This window comes from Psammomys obesus, unplaced genomic scaffold, assembly GCF_907164565.1.
Source record: "Psammomys obesus unplaced genomic scaffold, mPsaObe1.curated_primary_1811, whole genome shotgun sequence".
Classification (NCBI taxonomy): domain Eukaryota; kingdom Metazoa; phylum Chordata; class Mammalia; order Rodentia; family Muridae; genus Psammomys; species Psammomys obesus.
This window is the reverse complement of record NW_026596109.1, coordinates 2,654,787-2,670,671: the sequence shown is the minus strand read 5'-3', so window position 1 is coordinate 2,670,671 and position 15,885 is coordinate 2,654,787. Positions and strand designations below refer to the sequence as shown.

Genomic DNA, 15,885 nt, shown 5'->3' with positions numbered 1-15,885 from the left:
CACACACACACATGCAGGTGTACACGCATACAACACACACATGCGGGTGTACACACACACATAATACACACACATCCCTAACAAAAACTTTAAACCTACAGAATAGGACATTTTTTAAAAAAAATGAGTGTCAATACACAAATTAAACCTCAAAAAAAAAAAAGCTGTGGTTTAAACCAGGCAATAGTGTCTCACACATTTAATCCCAGCACTTGAGGCAGAGGCAGGCAGATCTGTATTCCAGGCCAACCTGCTCCACACAGCCAGCTCCAGGTCAGCCAGGGCAACACAGTGAAAACCTGTCTAAAGGAAAGAGGACGGAGAGAGGACAGACGGGTGGGAGGGGATTATTTTAAAAAGGAAAACCAACTGTGAGCTGTGAGATGCTGTTTCACATCCCTGTGCTAACACTCTGGTTAGATAAGTGGCCCCATAGGCCAAGTGTTAAAGCCTTGGTTCCAGCTACCCCTGGGAGGCAGTAAAATCGTTAGGAGGTGGGGTCTAGTGGAGAGAAATTACCCTGGAAGGGGATACTGTGACCTGACCATCCTCCCTTCTTTTTACCCCCGCCAGGCATTCCTGTCCTGATGTGCCTACCTTACCACAGGCTAAAAAGCAATAGGGCCAACTGACTATGAACAGAAACCTCCCAAACTATGAGCTAAAATAGGCCTTCCCACTTTTTAAGCTGACTGTTCCAGGTATTCTGTTATAGTAATACATTGCTAACACAGAGGAATACAATAAATATGCTCATCTGGAACTTAGATGCACATTAGATATAGTCCAGTCATGTCCTATGCCCGCAGGCCCCGCACCCCACCGCAGCTACCTTAAATAACAGGCTACACAATTTTTACATTTTATTACCAGTTATTTTGTAACTATGTCATGAAGACAGAAAAATAAAAGTAATAAAACTGCTGGTAAGAAATGCAGATCTCGTAAATTTAATTAATGTACAGACAGAAATAATCAGCCTCTGTGAAATGCTCAGGCAAATGTATATCTGCTTTAAAGTAGACAAGTATATGTTCCACTGAACAAAAGAATAAGAAGAGAATGAGTTACAGCTATATCAAGATCATGTCAAGCCTATATGATTAAAAATAATTTGAGTTCCAAATATTATTAAATATTTTAAATTCTCTTTTATAATATTTTAAATCTTCTTCAACTATTATTTTAAAATATCTACTATTCAGTCCCTTCACATTCAATTGTGTCAAGTCTTTATAGGGGCAAATTCTATGCAAAAATAGGAGTGTCTCTCAGTGGAGACATGGGCTAACAGCCAAAAGGGTTATGGCTAGAAAGCAGTCACAGGTCACAGGTCATAGGTCACAGGTCACGGGAATGAGCACCATGCAGGCCAGAGGTTACAATAACGCTGCTACATAAATTAAAACATGAAAGGCTGAATGTGTGGTGGCCCTCTTCACCAAGAAACGGATTAATCAAATAACCCAAATCCAACCAGTGGACATGCCTCAAGGATTACATGTACACAACTTACAGAAACATGAAAGCAACATATTTCAGCAGCGAAAGGTGGGAGTAAATAATGGAAATGTATACGTGCTCTGTCTCCCCACTAAAACCCCTGTTCTATTCACTCTTGACAGCAGGCCTTCCCAACCAGACCTAGTCTCCCTGCACTCATTTGCTGTATTGTAGTGCAAGCAAACCGAGCTGGACATTCCCAACTGGAAAGCAAGCTGTAGGTAAACATACAGCTGGGAGGCTCCGAGCCTACCGCCTCTGGAGCTGCCCAACATGGCTCTGGGGGAAGAGACAGCTTTTATTTTTGTGGAAATTAAGAATCCCTTACCTTTCCAAGGAAGAGGAACAGCTTTTCTCGTGTATTCGGGGGGCTGGGGGGGGGGTGGCTACCCCAAGCATACACATGCAAAGGCCAAAGGAGGACATCACAGTTCTACCTGTCACTCTCAGCCATATTCTCTTGAGACAGGGCTTCTCACTGAACCTGGAGCTTGCCATCTTGGCTAGCCAACAAGTCCCAGCAATCCTCCTGTCTCCACCTCCAGCAGTGCTAGGTTACGGGAGCACACAGGCATGCCATCTTCCATATCAGTGCTTCCTGCCTTGCAGAACTTTAAGTCTGTGTTCAAAGCAAAGTGTGAGGCTGGGACGTACAGCCCTTCTCTCTGACCCCAACAGTTCAGCAGCTGCTTCCCTAGTGAAAGAGTATCCGAGCTTCAGCTGGTCCTCAGAGGAGGGTTTAGCAGCCGGTAACCCAGATTAACCCATCCCTCTGAATTTCCACCCACACACCCATTCACCCCTACACGCTACTGAATACACTCGAGATACGTACTATTGTGCTCAAAGTTTCTGATTCTAAACATTTACTCCTAGCCCAGGGAGGTGATTTACTCCAGGAAGATGATTGTGTGTAAGATTTGTTTGTTTTGACTACACAATACTCTGAAACAGAAGCTGCTACCTCCTCTCTATCACAGTCCAGGTAAAAATATCCTACTCTATAATATCTGTAATGAGCTGGGAGCGTAATGAGGTTCTTCTGCAGCAATCTTTTATACAGTTCTTACACGGGAACACTCCAGTCAGTCCACATGAAGCGCTCGCATGTGATGTGACTGCTGTCCAATCCTGCGGCTGCTGGGAGCTTTAAGAGACCAGAGGACCAAAGCACATAAAATCCAGCACATTCTTGGCTTCTTACTTTTATACTGCTTTGACATTCTAGGAAAATGAGTATCGAACTTAATTTGTCCAGATTGATCTAGGGCAAAGGGAAAATTTAGGTTTTAGAGTGCTTCAATTCAGTAAACCATCCTCACTGGGAAATGTCAAACCTGTTTTTTCTTCAGGCTTTCTGAGGCCGCCTCCCGCCCTCTGTTTTGGCTTTACATGTAACGGTGTAAAAAGGGATTCTCTGGTGAGGGAGCTCGATGACTACACATGATACTAACTTCTGCTTCTTTGTAAGCCATCACTCCACACCGAAATACAGAAGCTTCGTTAAACAGTTAACAACCTGCTTCCCGAGAAACAGCATCCCTCCACTCATCGGAGAGAGAAGTCATCTGTGATGACGGCTTTTCCAACAAGAGAATTAAAATAATCCCAACATTAAAACCAAAACAAAAACGTTTTTTGTTCTCATGTTTTTAATTAAAGTATTTGTTTCATAGTCCTGGTTTGGTAATGACTTTTATATTTTTATATCACAAGTTGGTCTTTAAGTAAACTCACAACATACTTAAGGCAGATTTAACCTGTAAAAAGTCTTAGCTCCAAAATACCATGACATCACTTTATACAAACAGTAAAATCAGAAAGCATCCATATTTTTCTTGGCTTTTATCTTCAGACTGAAAATTTGAGGAAAACATTAGATTTCCATAAAATTTCACCTTTGAGATGTGAAAAAAAAATACCACAACAATTCTGTAATTTTCTTTACCTAATTAAAGTAAATATAGATACTACTGACAACTTAACTTTCAAATACATGGGGAAAAATCGACACTTTAGGACAGCTCAGAGGTAGAACGCCGACCTGTCTATCATGTACAAAACCCTGGGTTCAATACCCACCCAGTCCTGAAAGAAAAAAGAAGGAAGGAAGGAAATAAGAAGGAAAAGGAAGGAAGGAAGGAAGGAAGGAAGGAAGGAAGGAAGGAAGGAAGGAAGGAAGGAAAGAAGGAAGGAAGGGAAAACCAATACTTCATATTCATTCCTCACAGAAGGTTATGCAGCATAAACAGTAGCTGCTATGAGATCATTTTGGTAAGTATTGCCTTAAACTCCCGCTCACATAATTTTACATGTCCGGTTTATTATCCAGATACGTAAACCCAAAGCGTCCTCAGGTTACATTAACAGCAGGAGGCTGGGTGGTTCTGAAGATCCAGTCTCTGGTCTCCTGTCATTAATACAAAGTGAGGCGTTTAAAAGTAATTTGGTGAGATCCGAATCTTTGGGGGACCTTATATCCCAAAACCTTCAGGGGACCCGTGGGCTCAGGTAGAAAACGCTGGGGCCCGAAAGGCTCGCCGATAAGATAGTGTTTCATTAGCTCATCTTTGGGAAACAGGAATACAGCCAGAATCACTTGTTATGTATCACTGGAAAGCAAGAGCCACCCACACATTTCAGAAAAATACCTTTACCGTTTGGGTGTTTTCAAACGTGTGCTGTTAGGGGGCATGCGCAGTTAGGACCTGATCACAAGCGACCTCCAGCTCGCCTGTGCCTCTCCTTGGCTCTGCCGTGCTCAAGCTCTTCCCATAGGCATGCACGTTTTCATCCTCAAAGCAGGACAAACTCTTCCGTGCTAAACCTTTTGAATTTTTTCTTTTCATCTTCCGAGAAAAGGTCTTCTTCACTGGGTGCCGTAGACGTAAAATCAAAGTCTCTGGAGTGGCCGTTTACAAAAGTGAATAATGGATATTTCTCCTTGGAGGAAATTTTCAACATCTGTAAGAGGCAGCACAATGAATCACTCACTAAGTGCCACAGTGCATAGTAGGGCCACGTGACAGAACTAAATGCTTTAGCCCCGACCTTGCCTGTCCATCTCTCTCAGTTCCACTCCTCCAGTGCTGTTGTTTTCACTGTCCTGCCCGCAGGACTGAGGCTCATCAGCACCACACAGCTTACCTAGGAAAACACTGCCAGATGACCCGTCCTCTCCACCCCAAGGTCTCTCACGGTCTTCTAGCCCCATTACCTCGTAGTCATGCTCAAGAACTAACTCCTATTTATCTTCTTTCTTTTTGCAAAGTAACAAGAATGTAACAAAATGTGATCTTGGGCAAACCAGTCTCCCTCTTCACCTATGAGACAGCCTAAGTCAGCCAATTTCCCTACTTCGGAGAATTGTTTTTAAAAGACTAAAAGCAATAATTTGAAGTTCTTCTGAAAAGAAAAAAAAAATATATCGAGGGCCAGTGAGATGGCTCAGTGGATAAAGACACATGCCACGAAGCCGGGAGACCGGAGTTCAATGCCAGGCACCCATGGAAAGAGAATTCATTCCCACGAGGTGTCCTCTGACTTCCACATGTATACAACAGCATAAGCATACTCACATTTAAGAATGTCATAAAAACAAAGAAATGGGTTTGGTCTTTCCAAAGATTCCTACTCTAAAAATTGTGCCTGAAATATTTCTGCTTTAACCCAGTCAGCACAAAAGGGTGGTCTCCTGGACAATCATGACACGTTGCCTCCTTACGAAGAACACAGCCCCTAAAACCTCATGGGAAACCTGCAACTGTTACATAACGTTCAACAGTTTAAACCTTTCCATTAAATAAATTCTATACTCTGTCTCCAGACGGGCTACAACTTCACAATGACCCTGCCTCTGCCTCCCCAATGCTGGGGTTACAGGCATGTGCCAATATGCCCAGCAGAAATCAAAATTTTGTCGTCAATAAGGGCCACGGAAACACCGTGAAATTCAAGTTATACACGGAGGCTGAGGGAATAGCCGCCGTACAAATACACATCGCTAATCGTCAGTCAAATGCGGTTTGCTGCCACCTGTAGATTTATCGAACACGCATGCATGCGTGCGGGCAAGCACATATTACATTCGTTGACTCTCTTGAAACATGGCTTAAATAGGTAGCTATGGCGAAAGAAACAATGTTAAAAACATCTCAATGACACACTTAACATAAAACACATTTTTAAAACCATTTTTAACACAACCAAATCCTAAAAACCAAATCCTAAAATCTGATGAAACCAGATTTTACAATTCCTAGCAGGCTTCTAATTTAAATGTTGCTGTAATTTATTTGATTTACCTTCTTAAAAAAAAAAAAAAAAAAAAAGACAAAGAGAAGGACAAAAAACATGGAAAATAAAGAACAAGAGGCAGAAAGGGTTGGCATCTGAGGAATCATTTTCCACCAGCCAGCAGCTGGGGTATACGCCAGACCTGCCTGTCATTTCACATCCATTTCATGCCGCTTCTAAAGTCCTGTATCCGATGGGCAAGCATCCATATCACACTGCTTTCAGATCGGCATAGCACAGCTAACTTTAGAATCTTCCAACCTTCCTTTCAAGATCAGAAAAGAGTCATTGAGTGTGTTAGCTATGACCAAGATGCTCGTCAATTATCAGACTTAAATATGCACCCCAGGGAAAAAGTCAGAAAGAAAACTTACAAACTGCATTTCCTGTAATCTAAGGCCTCCTAAATAAAACCTATGGATTCTAGCTTTGAGAACTATCAGTGACAAATCTTTCCGAATTTATTTTAAATAATACTAAAGACTCACAAATAAGAAGTATACTAAAGATTTATCTAGGGGGCTTAGCAGTTAAGAGCACTGGCTGCTCTTCCAGAGGACCAGGATTCAATTCCCAGCACCCATACAGTAGCTCAAAACCATCCATAACTCCAGTGCCAGATATGATGCCCTCTCTCTGCCTTCTGTTGGGTACACGTGTGAGGAAAAACTCCTATACACATAAAATTAAAAATTTTCCCCAAATTAGTTAAAATTTAATGTCCACATAAAGCCTGCAGCACGGGGTTGGAGAGGTGAATCAGCAGTTAAGAGCACTGGCTGTTCTTGTAGAAGATCCTAGCTCAGCTCCCAGCACCCACAAGGCATCTTCAACCACCTGTAACTCAAGTTTCACAGGATCTAACACCCTTTCGCCTCCCCAGGTTCCAGGAACACATGAGGCACACATACATCCATGCAGAGAAGCATTCATACGCATAAAATAAAAATAAAAACCCTACATATATATGTTTATAGCAGATTTTTTAAGTGTCAAACTTGGATGTAATCAAGATGCTGTTGTTGTTTTTTTAATAAAACACATAAACTGTGGTAATCCAGAACATGGAACATTTTCTGTGCTGAAAAGAAATGAGTTATCAAAATACATGTAAAAACTCCAAGTGCCTGTTGCCATGTGGAAAGGGTCAGTCTAAAGAGACTCCATACTTGATGGCCTCTGCTATTCAACATTTTAGCAAAGGCAAAACGATGGCCACTGTAAAAAGAATAGTAGAGGACAGGGGATGAACGGGCATAGCAGAGAGGCTTTTCTGGCAGTTAAACATTGTTCATGATATTATAATGACATGTGTCTCAATATGTCTGTCAAAAGTCACAGAATGTATAGCATACAGAGTAAATCTTAAAACTCCGGATTTGGGACAACAGCAACATGTCAATCTGAGTGTCTTGGTTGTCACAAATACACTACCCTGACAGGGCAGACTGATAGTGGGGAGGAAGGCTTGTGGGAAGCTTCCTGTTCAATCTTGTTGTAAATCTGAAGCTAAAAATTAAAAAGATTATTCAACCTATTATAAATGCACTATAACAGACAGATGACCAGAAGATGATGCTACGTGAAAACCTACCAGCACATCAACATAATGGCAAGGAAGACAAATGAGAATGGGAATGCCAAAGGGCGCTTTGCAAATTGTCTAGCTCAGTCTTTCCTAAGTAGACCAATTCAGAACCAAAGGACTCAAATAATTACGTAGCCACAGAAGATGGCGACTACATCAACCATTCACTATTGGTACACGCAGCTTCAGCAACTGCAAACAGACTTTCCAGATACTTCCCATAGCTACGAGGACCACAACAAGACAGCTTTAAAAATACAAAAAACTACTAGTTTGAAAAATTGGCACACTCCAAAGTACTCGGGGGGATCAGGAGTTCAGTGCCAGCCTGGACTAAATATATCAGTTTAATGTCTTAAATTGTCAGAACTAAAACTAAAGCTATGTACATATAAATACATGTATATAATATATATATATTAAAGAGTGGCCAGATAGATGGTTCAGTGGTTAGGAGCACTGGATGCTCATACAGAGGACCAGGGATTGATTCCCAGCACCCACAAAGTGGCTCACAAACCATCTGTAACTCCAGACACTCTGTCTGGCTACAACAGGCAGCAGGCACACACGATACACAGACACATGCAGGTGAAATACCCACAGACACGGAATAAAGGAAATAATAGAATAAAGGAAAAACAGAAAAAAGGAAGGAAGGAAAAGACAAACAGACAAGAGCTGTGTGGCTGAATCGCACTAAGGAGGCAGGTGCTGTAAACTCCCTTACATCTGTCCCCTCGGTATTCAGTCTTAAATCCCAGTCATTCCACTAGCTCTCAGGTAAAGATTAGTTCTTATTCTCACCTTGTATCTAAGATCATCAACCCTCGCGAGCATCTCTTTCTTAAACGTTACTTCCTTCTGTTTTGCAGTATTTTGCTTCCCCGTGTCTTCTGAGTGACTCTTTGTCCCTTCCCTCGCTCACTGTCTCCATTTATTTCCACATCCCAAAATAAAGATACAAAACTGATCCTTCATCTCTCCTACGTTATTAGCTCCTTCTATGGTCACCCCTCAAAAATATTATCTGCTCTCAGTTTCAACTGTTTCTCTGAGAAGCATCGTTGCCATCTATCGTCTGCAGACAAGGAAGTGAACACTGAAGGGTCAGGTGAGTTCTCTGAGGATGCACGGCTACAGCAACTGACAAAGCCAGGGGCCGCCATGGCAGCTTCTTTCTACTATGGCTACTATGCTGTACAGCCTTCCAGAGCAAATGGAGGCTCACTGCAACATCAGATCAAATCACTCATAACAAAACACAGCAATTTCCACACCCCCCCATGAGTTTCCTTCGAGAATTCTGTCAATAGTGATACCTTTTCTATTAATTAGTAGTACTGTTTTATCAACAAAAAGTCTTTTTTTTTTTTTTTTTACTCGAATTGTTTAGTTGACATTAAAACAGTTTCTGTAATTCCCTGGCCTCACTCTCCTAATTACAGTAAGATTGCTAATGTCCCAGATGTTTCGTTTGCCTTCAGGGTAGGAGCACGTGGGTATGAGAGTGGCAGCCTTGCATCTACATCCCATTTCATCGGCAAAACATCCTCAGACGCCTGGTCCACGCCCACCAATGCGCCACTGCCCAAAGCCACTCTAAATGACTGAGATCCTAAAAACAGGAGCGAGATGACACATTTTCACCACAGATACTACCGGGATCCTCCTGGCAAAAAAAAAAAAAAAAAGGCACACTGTTGGTGTGCCATTCGCTGTTGGATGAGGACGTGCTAAGGACATCTTCAGGGTCTGTGGTCAGAAAAGGCCAGGCTGAGACCTGAATGACAGGAAGGGAAAAGAAGCACTCTAGGCAGAGGAGCCAGATGGACCGGAGGCTGTGGGAGCCAGCACTCTCGGCCCATTTGAACAGACGATGGAAGGAAGCACAAGTGCTCTCACAGGTCCTGCTCAGTCAGATGAAAAGCTGGTTTGGGTTTCCCTGTTTGCTTAAACGCTCAATTCATAGCCAGTTCTACCACAGACTCCTCACAGCATTCTTCCTAGAGTTTCTACCCACGGCTTCTCTGGTACTTCCTCGTGCTTTTTCCCCCCCGATTGCATGACGATCACTTCTTCCGGTTCCAGCCCAGATTCCACTGACCTTGTCCGGACCACACTGATAGCTCCTCCAAGGCTCTGAGAACTTGTCCAGTGTAGCGTAAAGATGACTAACGTTAGCTGTGGCCTTAGGCAGACTCCGTTTCAAAACCAGATACCAAAGACCTGTGTGAGCCTGAGCGAGTTACTTGACCAAACTGTCTCATCCTACTCAGCCATAAATGCCAGTGATGCATCTACCCAACAGAGTTACTGTGCAGGCTGACTCAGTTAGGGTGTATAAAGGCCTCTCAGGACTGTCTGGTGTCTAATGTGTTGGCTTTACACCGTTATTGCCGTTACCACAATATTAGTCTTCTGGCATTTATTAAACACACAGAGTCATTTATCACTAATGTCTATTCTTGAGACTATAAACCCCATTGGATTACACAAGAAATCAAAGGTTCTTATCACTAGGTCTCAGAGGGAAAAAGGATACAGCTGGAGAACATGGAGCTAGAAGGAGCATCTCTGGGAAATATAATCATAAACATGAGCCTGGAACATAAAGCCATTTCACAAAGATATTTTCTGAAAGAGGGATGGACACGGTAAACTGTGTGGCACTGGAGGAGCTGGGACTGTTGACCTGAGAAGAGAAAGCCCTAACTGTCCCGCTCAGTGTCTACTGAGGGCCAGGCACACCCCAATATAAAGCAAGCAACAAAAACAGACGGCTGCTCAACAACAGGACCTAGCTGGAAACTGAAACGTTTCAAGACTGTTCTCTCTGCTGCTGGAAATGGAGAGCAGTCTGCTGGTTTGCTGCTGAGAAGGTGGGCTCTCGTGTAAACGAGAGTCTGTGACAGAGACCTTGAGCAGCCTTGACTGGGCTCTACCACTTATAAGTTATCACCATTTCCCCTAAAGACTTGTTTTATGTGGATGAGCATTTTGCCTGTGTATAGTATGACTGTGGATCACATCTGTGCCTGGGGCCCGCAGAGGTCAGAAGAGGTCTCATCAGACCCCCTCAAAACTTGAGTTACAGCCAGATGTGAGCGATCATGTGGGTTCTGGGACTCGAACTCAGGTCCTCTGAAAGAATAGAGAGTGTTCTTAACCACGGAGACATCTCCCCAACCCCAATAATTATGATTTGGTGAAAGTTGCTGACTTTTCTAAAACTTCCCTGGCTATAAAAAGAATGTAACAGTATCTACCTCAGAAAGTTCAAATACCGTAAGTGAGATAATACGTAGGGTGCTTAGAACTGGACTCGGCAAGCATTGATTTGCACTGAACTGCCTCTGTGATCTTGAAAGTCAATAAATTTAATACCCATTTCCTCCATACCTACAGAATTACTAGCTATATGAACTTTTTATGTTAACCTCTATTCTATAACTAAATGATTTTGCTTTTAGTTTTTATTGATTTATGTTATTTTTACGTGTGTGTGTGTGCATGCATGGGTACATGTATGTATGCTTCTATGAATTATGCGCCTCACATGCATACAGGATACCCTGGAACTAGGTTACAGACATTTATTTGTAAGTTGTCATGTGAGTGATGGGAATTGAACCCAGGTCCTCTGGAAGTACAAACAGCTCTTAAGTACTGAGTTATCTCTCCAGCCCCAGTGATTAATTCTTACTAATTTTTTTCTGTATGATTTTCTAGCCTCAAACATTGGAACCACGAGGTAATATGCTTGCCAACAGAAGAAGTATCTTATTTGATAATCATCATCAGGTTGGGAATAATTGAGAGAAAGAATAAAAGGAACATGAGGGAAATTACAAATACTCCCATTACCCTGCCTTCAGGACATGGGAGCAGAGGGCATGCAAGCTAACTCCACAGGCTAAGCATGCATGCTGGCAGAGCCCATGGAAAGCCAGCGGGCGCGCCCTGCTGAGCTTAGAGAGAAACAGGGCACAGATGCAAAGAGATGTCATGAAAACGCAGAACAAACAGATAAAATGGTCAGGTATGGTGGTGCACGCCTTTGATCCCAGCACTCGGGGAGGCAGAGGCAGGCGATCTCTTCGAGTTCAAGGCCAGCCTGGTGTACAAAGTGAGTCCAGGACAGCCAAGGCTACACAGAGGAAACCCTGTCTCAGGGGGAAAAAAAATAAAATAAAATAAAGTTATTTTATCAATTTCAAGAAAAATCCTTTAAACAGATATAACCCGGACACTCAATGAACAGGATCCCACATGGAGATGGCTGAAGTCAACACAGTGGCTGACTTAGAGCAAAACGGTAAACCAGGCACTTTATAAACCTCATAGTTTCGGTCTTCAGCATGGTGTTACAGACAGCACTAACTGTAGAGATGACAGCCTGTCAGAGAGGGAACGCGCGTGCTCATGGGTGCACAGCCTGTCAGAGTCGTTAGGTTGTAGCAGCTAGCATTCAAACCTGAGACCTTCCAAAGAAAGGCATTCTCATTCGGGGGACAATAACTTACGACGACATCAAACTCATCAACAGCAACTCCCTACGGGAAACAGAGGTGCGGGCCTCCAGAATAAAAAAAAGAAGGGGAAAGACAGATAATTTGGAGTTGGGCTCATTAATCCCAGGAAAGAACCGGAAACACAGAAGGGGAGAGAGGGAAACAGTCATGGGAAGGGCAAAGTTAGTGTAGCTTCGCTTAACCCCACGATTCATCACTTCGTTCCTAAACAGAGAAGCTTACGAACAACCAACAGATTTTTAAGAAACATTTGCATATTATCTTGACACATAGAAAAATTAGCTTTTTAAAAAGTATACTTTGAGGCATACATACTTACAGTACTAAGCAAATAGACTATTATAAGTGGCAAGATAAAGCCACAGCAGTTTAAGGAAATACACTACAATAGGTGACATATACTAAAGACCTTCCATATAGCTCAGTCACTGAACTCTTTGATAACTTATAAGAAAGACTTTTAACAACGCCTCTTTAATTCAGTCTTTCATTCAGCAAATATGTACTGACTCCCTAGAATGTGACAGGCAGCTCTACGCCCTGATAATTCAATAAATTCAACCAATTTCCACAACTCTGCCAAGATTAACACTGCAGTGGAAAAGACATGTGCATGCCTGAAGTGGCAAATGCACACAGACATGTTACATACGTGCAAAAAGAACGGTAGCAATACATGCTAAGGAGGGAGGCAATTGCATGCAGACAGAAGTCTAAGCAGGGGGCACGAATAAAGGCTTGGAAGATGCGAAGGAAAGAACATGAGCATATCTGTCGGAAGGGAATGCTACATACAGAGCAAACACCACGAACAAGAAGAGGATCAGCAACTGCGGTTGAAGAGAGCTGGGAGAAGAGGGCAAAAGTGAGGTCAGGGGCTGATGGGAGAAGAAGCAGCCTTCCCTCATGGGTCCTTATGGGTTAGTACAGGCTTGAGCTTCCACTCTGAATGTGTCGGAAAGAGACCACAGAGGTATGAATGAGATGTTACTAGCACAACCTTAATCAAAATTTTAATTATCTTATTATTTTGTGGGTAGGGGTATTTCACCTGCCTGTCTGTCTGTGCAGTACATGCACACTATGGCCATAGAAACCAGAAGACAGCATCGGATCCCTTGGAACTGGAGTTACAAAGGGTCATAAGCCATCACGTGGGTGCTGGGTCATAAGCCAAGTCCTCTAGCAGAGCACTGAGCCATCTCTTCAGCCTCTTCAGTACACTTTAAATAAAATCACCATGGTAGCTGCGTTGACAACAGAGTGTAGCTGTAGCAAGGTGACTGCTAGGGAACTAGAGCAGACATTTCAGGGAAGATGTCATGATGGGCCAGAGTAACGAGAGGCCAGAAGTCACCGCTCAAAGCACACGCTTCGGACACAGGGTGTGAGGTAGAGAAAGATCCAGGTTGAGGGCCCGGCCTATAGAGAAATGGCATTTATAGAGTAACCGAAGTCTTTCTCACTTGCTGTGCTTTACTTTCGCACTTTTATAACTTACTTTAGTAACCACATTCCTCTGGATAGATATTAGATAAAATGTAAAACGTTTCTTTCTATATGGAGGACCTGTGGCAAAATTCCAGTGAAATAAAAAAATAAAAATAATTTTATGATTTTTAAAATGGATCTTTTTTCTTTTAGTCAAGTCTCACAGTTTAAAAAAATGGCTAAAAGTCACTTTATAAATACCATTGTTAGGAGAGTCAGATAAAACAGCGTGTGTCAAAATACCTCTACCACCAAGCACAACCATAAGGAAGGGATAAGACAGATAAAAAGCTTCTGAAAGCAAACAAGATGAGCACATCTTTTTGTTTTGTTTTGTTTTCTTTTCTTTTCTTTTTTGGTTTTTTGAGACAGGGTTTCTGTGTGTAGCCCTAGCTGTCCTTGAACTCACAGAGATCTACCTGCTTCTGCTTCCCCAAGCACACAGGATTGCAGGTGTGAGTCACCACACCCTGCTGAGATAACCACATCTCACCAGTGAGAACCTGGCGAGGTGGAGGGGATCGGGAGGTGCCACAGGCCAGAAGACAATGGGAGGAAGGGTTACAAACCCAGAGCCCTGCGTCTGGTGAGAATACCTCCAGGATCGTTCATTTCCAAAGCCATTAGGTGGGGCTGGGCAAGGCAAGCTTCCATTCCAGGGTCAGAGAGGTTCCCGTGGCCTACTTAAGTGCAGTGATGCAGCAGACATCTCCTTAAGTGATGGAAGTTAGGTACCAGCCAAGGGACAAACTGAAATCATGTGCCAGCCACTGAAGTTCAGTTAGAAGGCAGTATTCTGTGTCACTGTTGTCAACTGGCCCTCAGCTACGCATTAGCAGGGTAACCAGTAAGAGCAGCACCTTCTAAGGCTCAGGTCCTAGTGTGATAAAGTCACTTCCTAATTTTGACAGCTCAGCTGAGCTTATGCAGGAGAATGTCCTTGTTTACAAGAACTGCGCACTCAGTTACTCAAGCATGATGGGACATTATGCTAGCACCTACTCTCAAATGCTTCCGGGGCAAAGTTAACCATATTACACCTTCAACTCTCCCTTAGAATCCCAAACTGTTTCTTTTAAACGGAGGCAGAATAAAGACACACACAAACAAAAACAGTATTTTTCATCAACAAACAAAAGAAATAACTATGAAAGCCATTAAGAAAGACACAAAATGACCCCAGATGGAAGCAGCGTGAGAAGGAAGGGATAAAGACATCAGAAAGGGGGACACTCACTATAACATGGGGAACTCAGAATCCTACAAGATTCAACTTTTGGACAACAAAAGCATAGAAAGAGATTATAGGGCAGGAAATATTACCAGACAAGGAGGAAGCAATTATGATTCTATAATTGCAAATGATTCAGTCAGCCGGGCGAGGCGGGGCAGGCCTGTAACACCAACACGTGTGATACGGAAGCCAGAGGCTCAGGGATCTGGGCCGTCAAGATGGCTCGGTGGCCAAGGGAGTCTGCTGCCAAGCCTGACAGCCTGAGTTAGGTTGTGGGAATCTATATGGTAGAAGGAAGGAACCGACTCCCAAGAGTTGTCTTCTGATCTACACATGTAAACACACACACACTCACATACAAGCATACAAATAATAAGTAGATAATATTCAGAGAGAATGAATACCAGGCTAGCCTCAGCTATTTAGTATACAAGGCCAGCTGGGGCTACACCAGGCTCTGCCTCAAACAAAACAAAACATCAGTCAAGGAGCTGAAAAGTTGGTTTGGTGGTTTAGAGTACTCGTTGCTCTTCCAGAGAACCTGGATTTGATTCCCACCACCCACATGGTGGCTGACACGGTAACTCCAGTTCCAGGGGACCTGATGCTCGATTCTGACCTCCTCAGGCACTGAGCATGGCCAGGGAGCACAGACATTATGCAGGCAAAATATCCCACATAACATAAAATAAGTAAATTGATAAAATTTTTACTAAATCATTAGAAAAAATTTTAACCAATCAGTAGATGCAACTGAAGAGTAAGACCTAATAATCATAACTGTACATAATTAGTGATATTACCATAAAATATATAAAATACAGAGCAAGAATATGTAAGGAAGAAACAGAGGATTCTTTTTTTTTTTTTCTTTAATGCAAGAACAAAGAGCTTTTATTTCAGGCTTAAGCTGGCACTCCCCACCATCCATCGCAGTGGATTAGGGAGGAGAGCCCTGTGCAGCTGCAAAGCTGAGTTTTCATTATGGTTTGAGCAAGGAATGGGACTTTCCAGCTTTGGCAGTTAAATGATTGGTTTGCATTTAGCAGAAGCAAGGTTGTCATAAGCTGACTGGTTGGTGCTGATCTGGGGGACAGGGGCCACTTCATGGAGTATTCAAGCAACAAGGCGTGCTCAGGTAAGAAGCAGAGGATTCTACACCCTTAGGTGGAAACTTTCCCACAACTTACCTCGGGCTGTTGGACCTGGCAGCAGGCCCCTTACCTACTGAGCCATCT

The 15,885-nt window shown here is 43.0% G+C and overlaps 1 protein-coding gene across 2 annotated transcripts in view; it reads right to left on the bottom strand.

Annotated features, from left to right (window-relative positions):
• Positions 1 to 3,143: 3,143 nt before the first annotated feature.
• Atg4c (autophagy related 4C cysteine peptidase) overlaps positions 3,144 to 15,885 on the bottom strand; it is a 59,918-nt gene continuing 47,176 nt past the window's right edge. For both annotated transcript variants that reach the window (XM_055628870.1, XM_055628869.1), the window contains one exon: positions 3,144 to 4,467. In XM_055628870.1, coding sequence (XP_055484845.1) covers positions 4,300 to 4,467 — 168 coding nt within the window. In that variant the 3' untranslated portion in view covers positions 3,144 to 4,299. The remainder of the gene's footprint in view (positions 4,468 to 15,885) is intronic.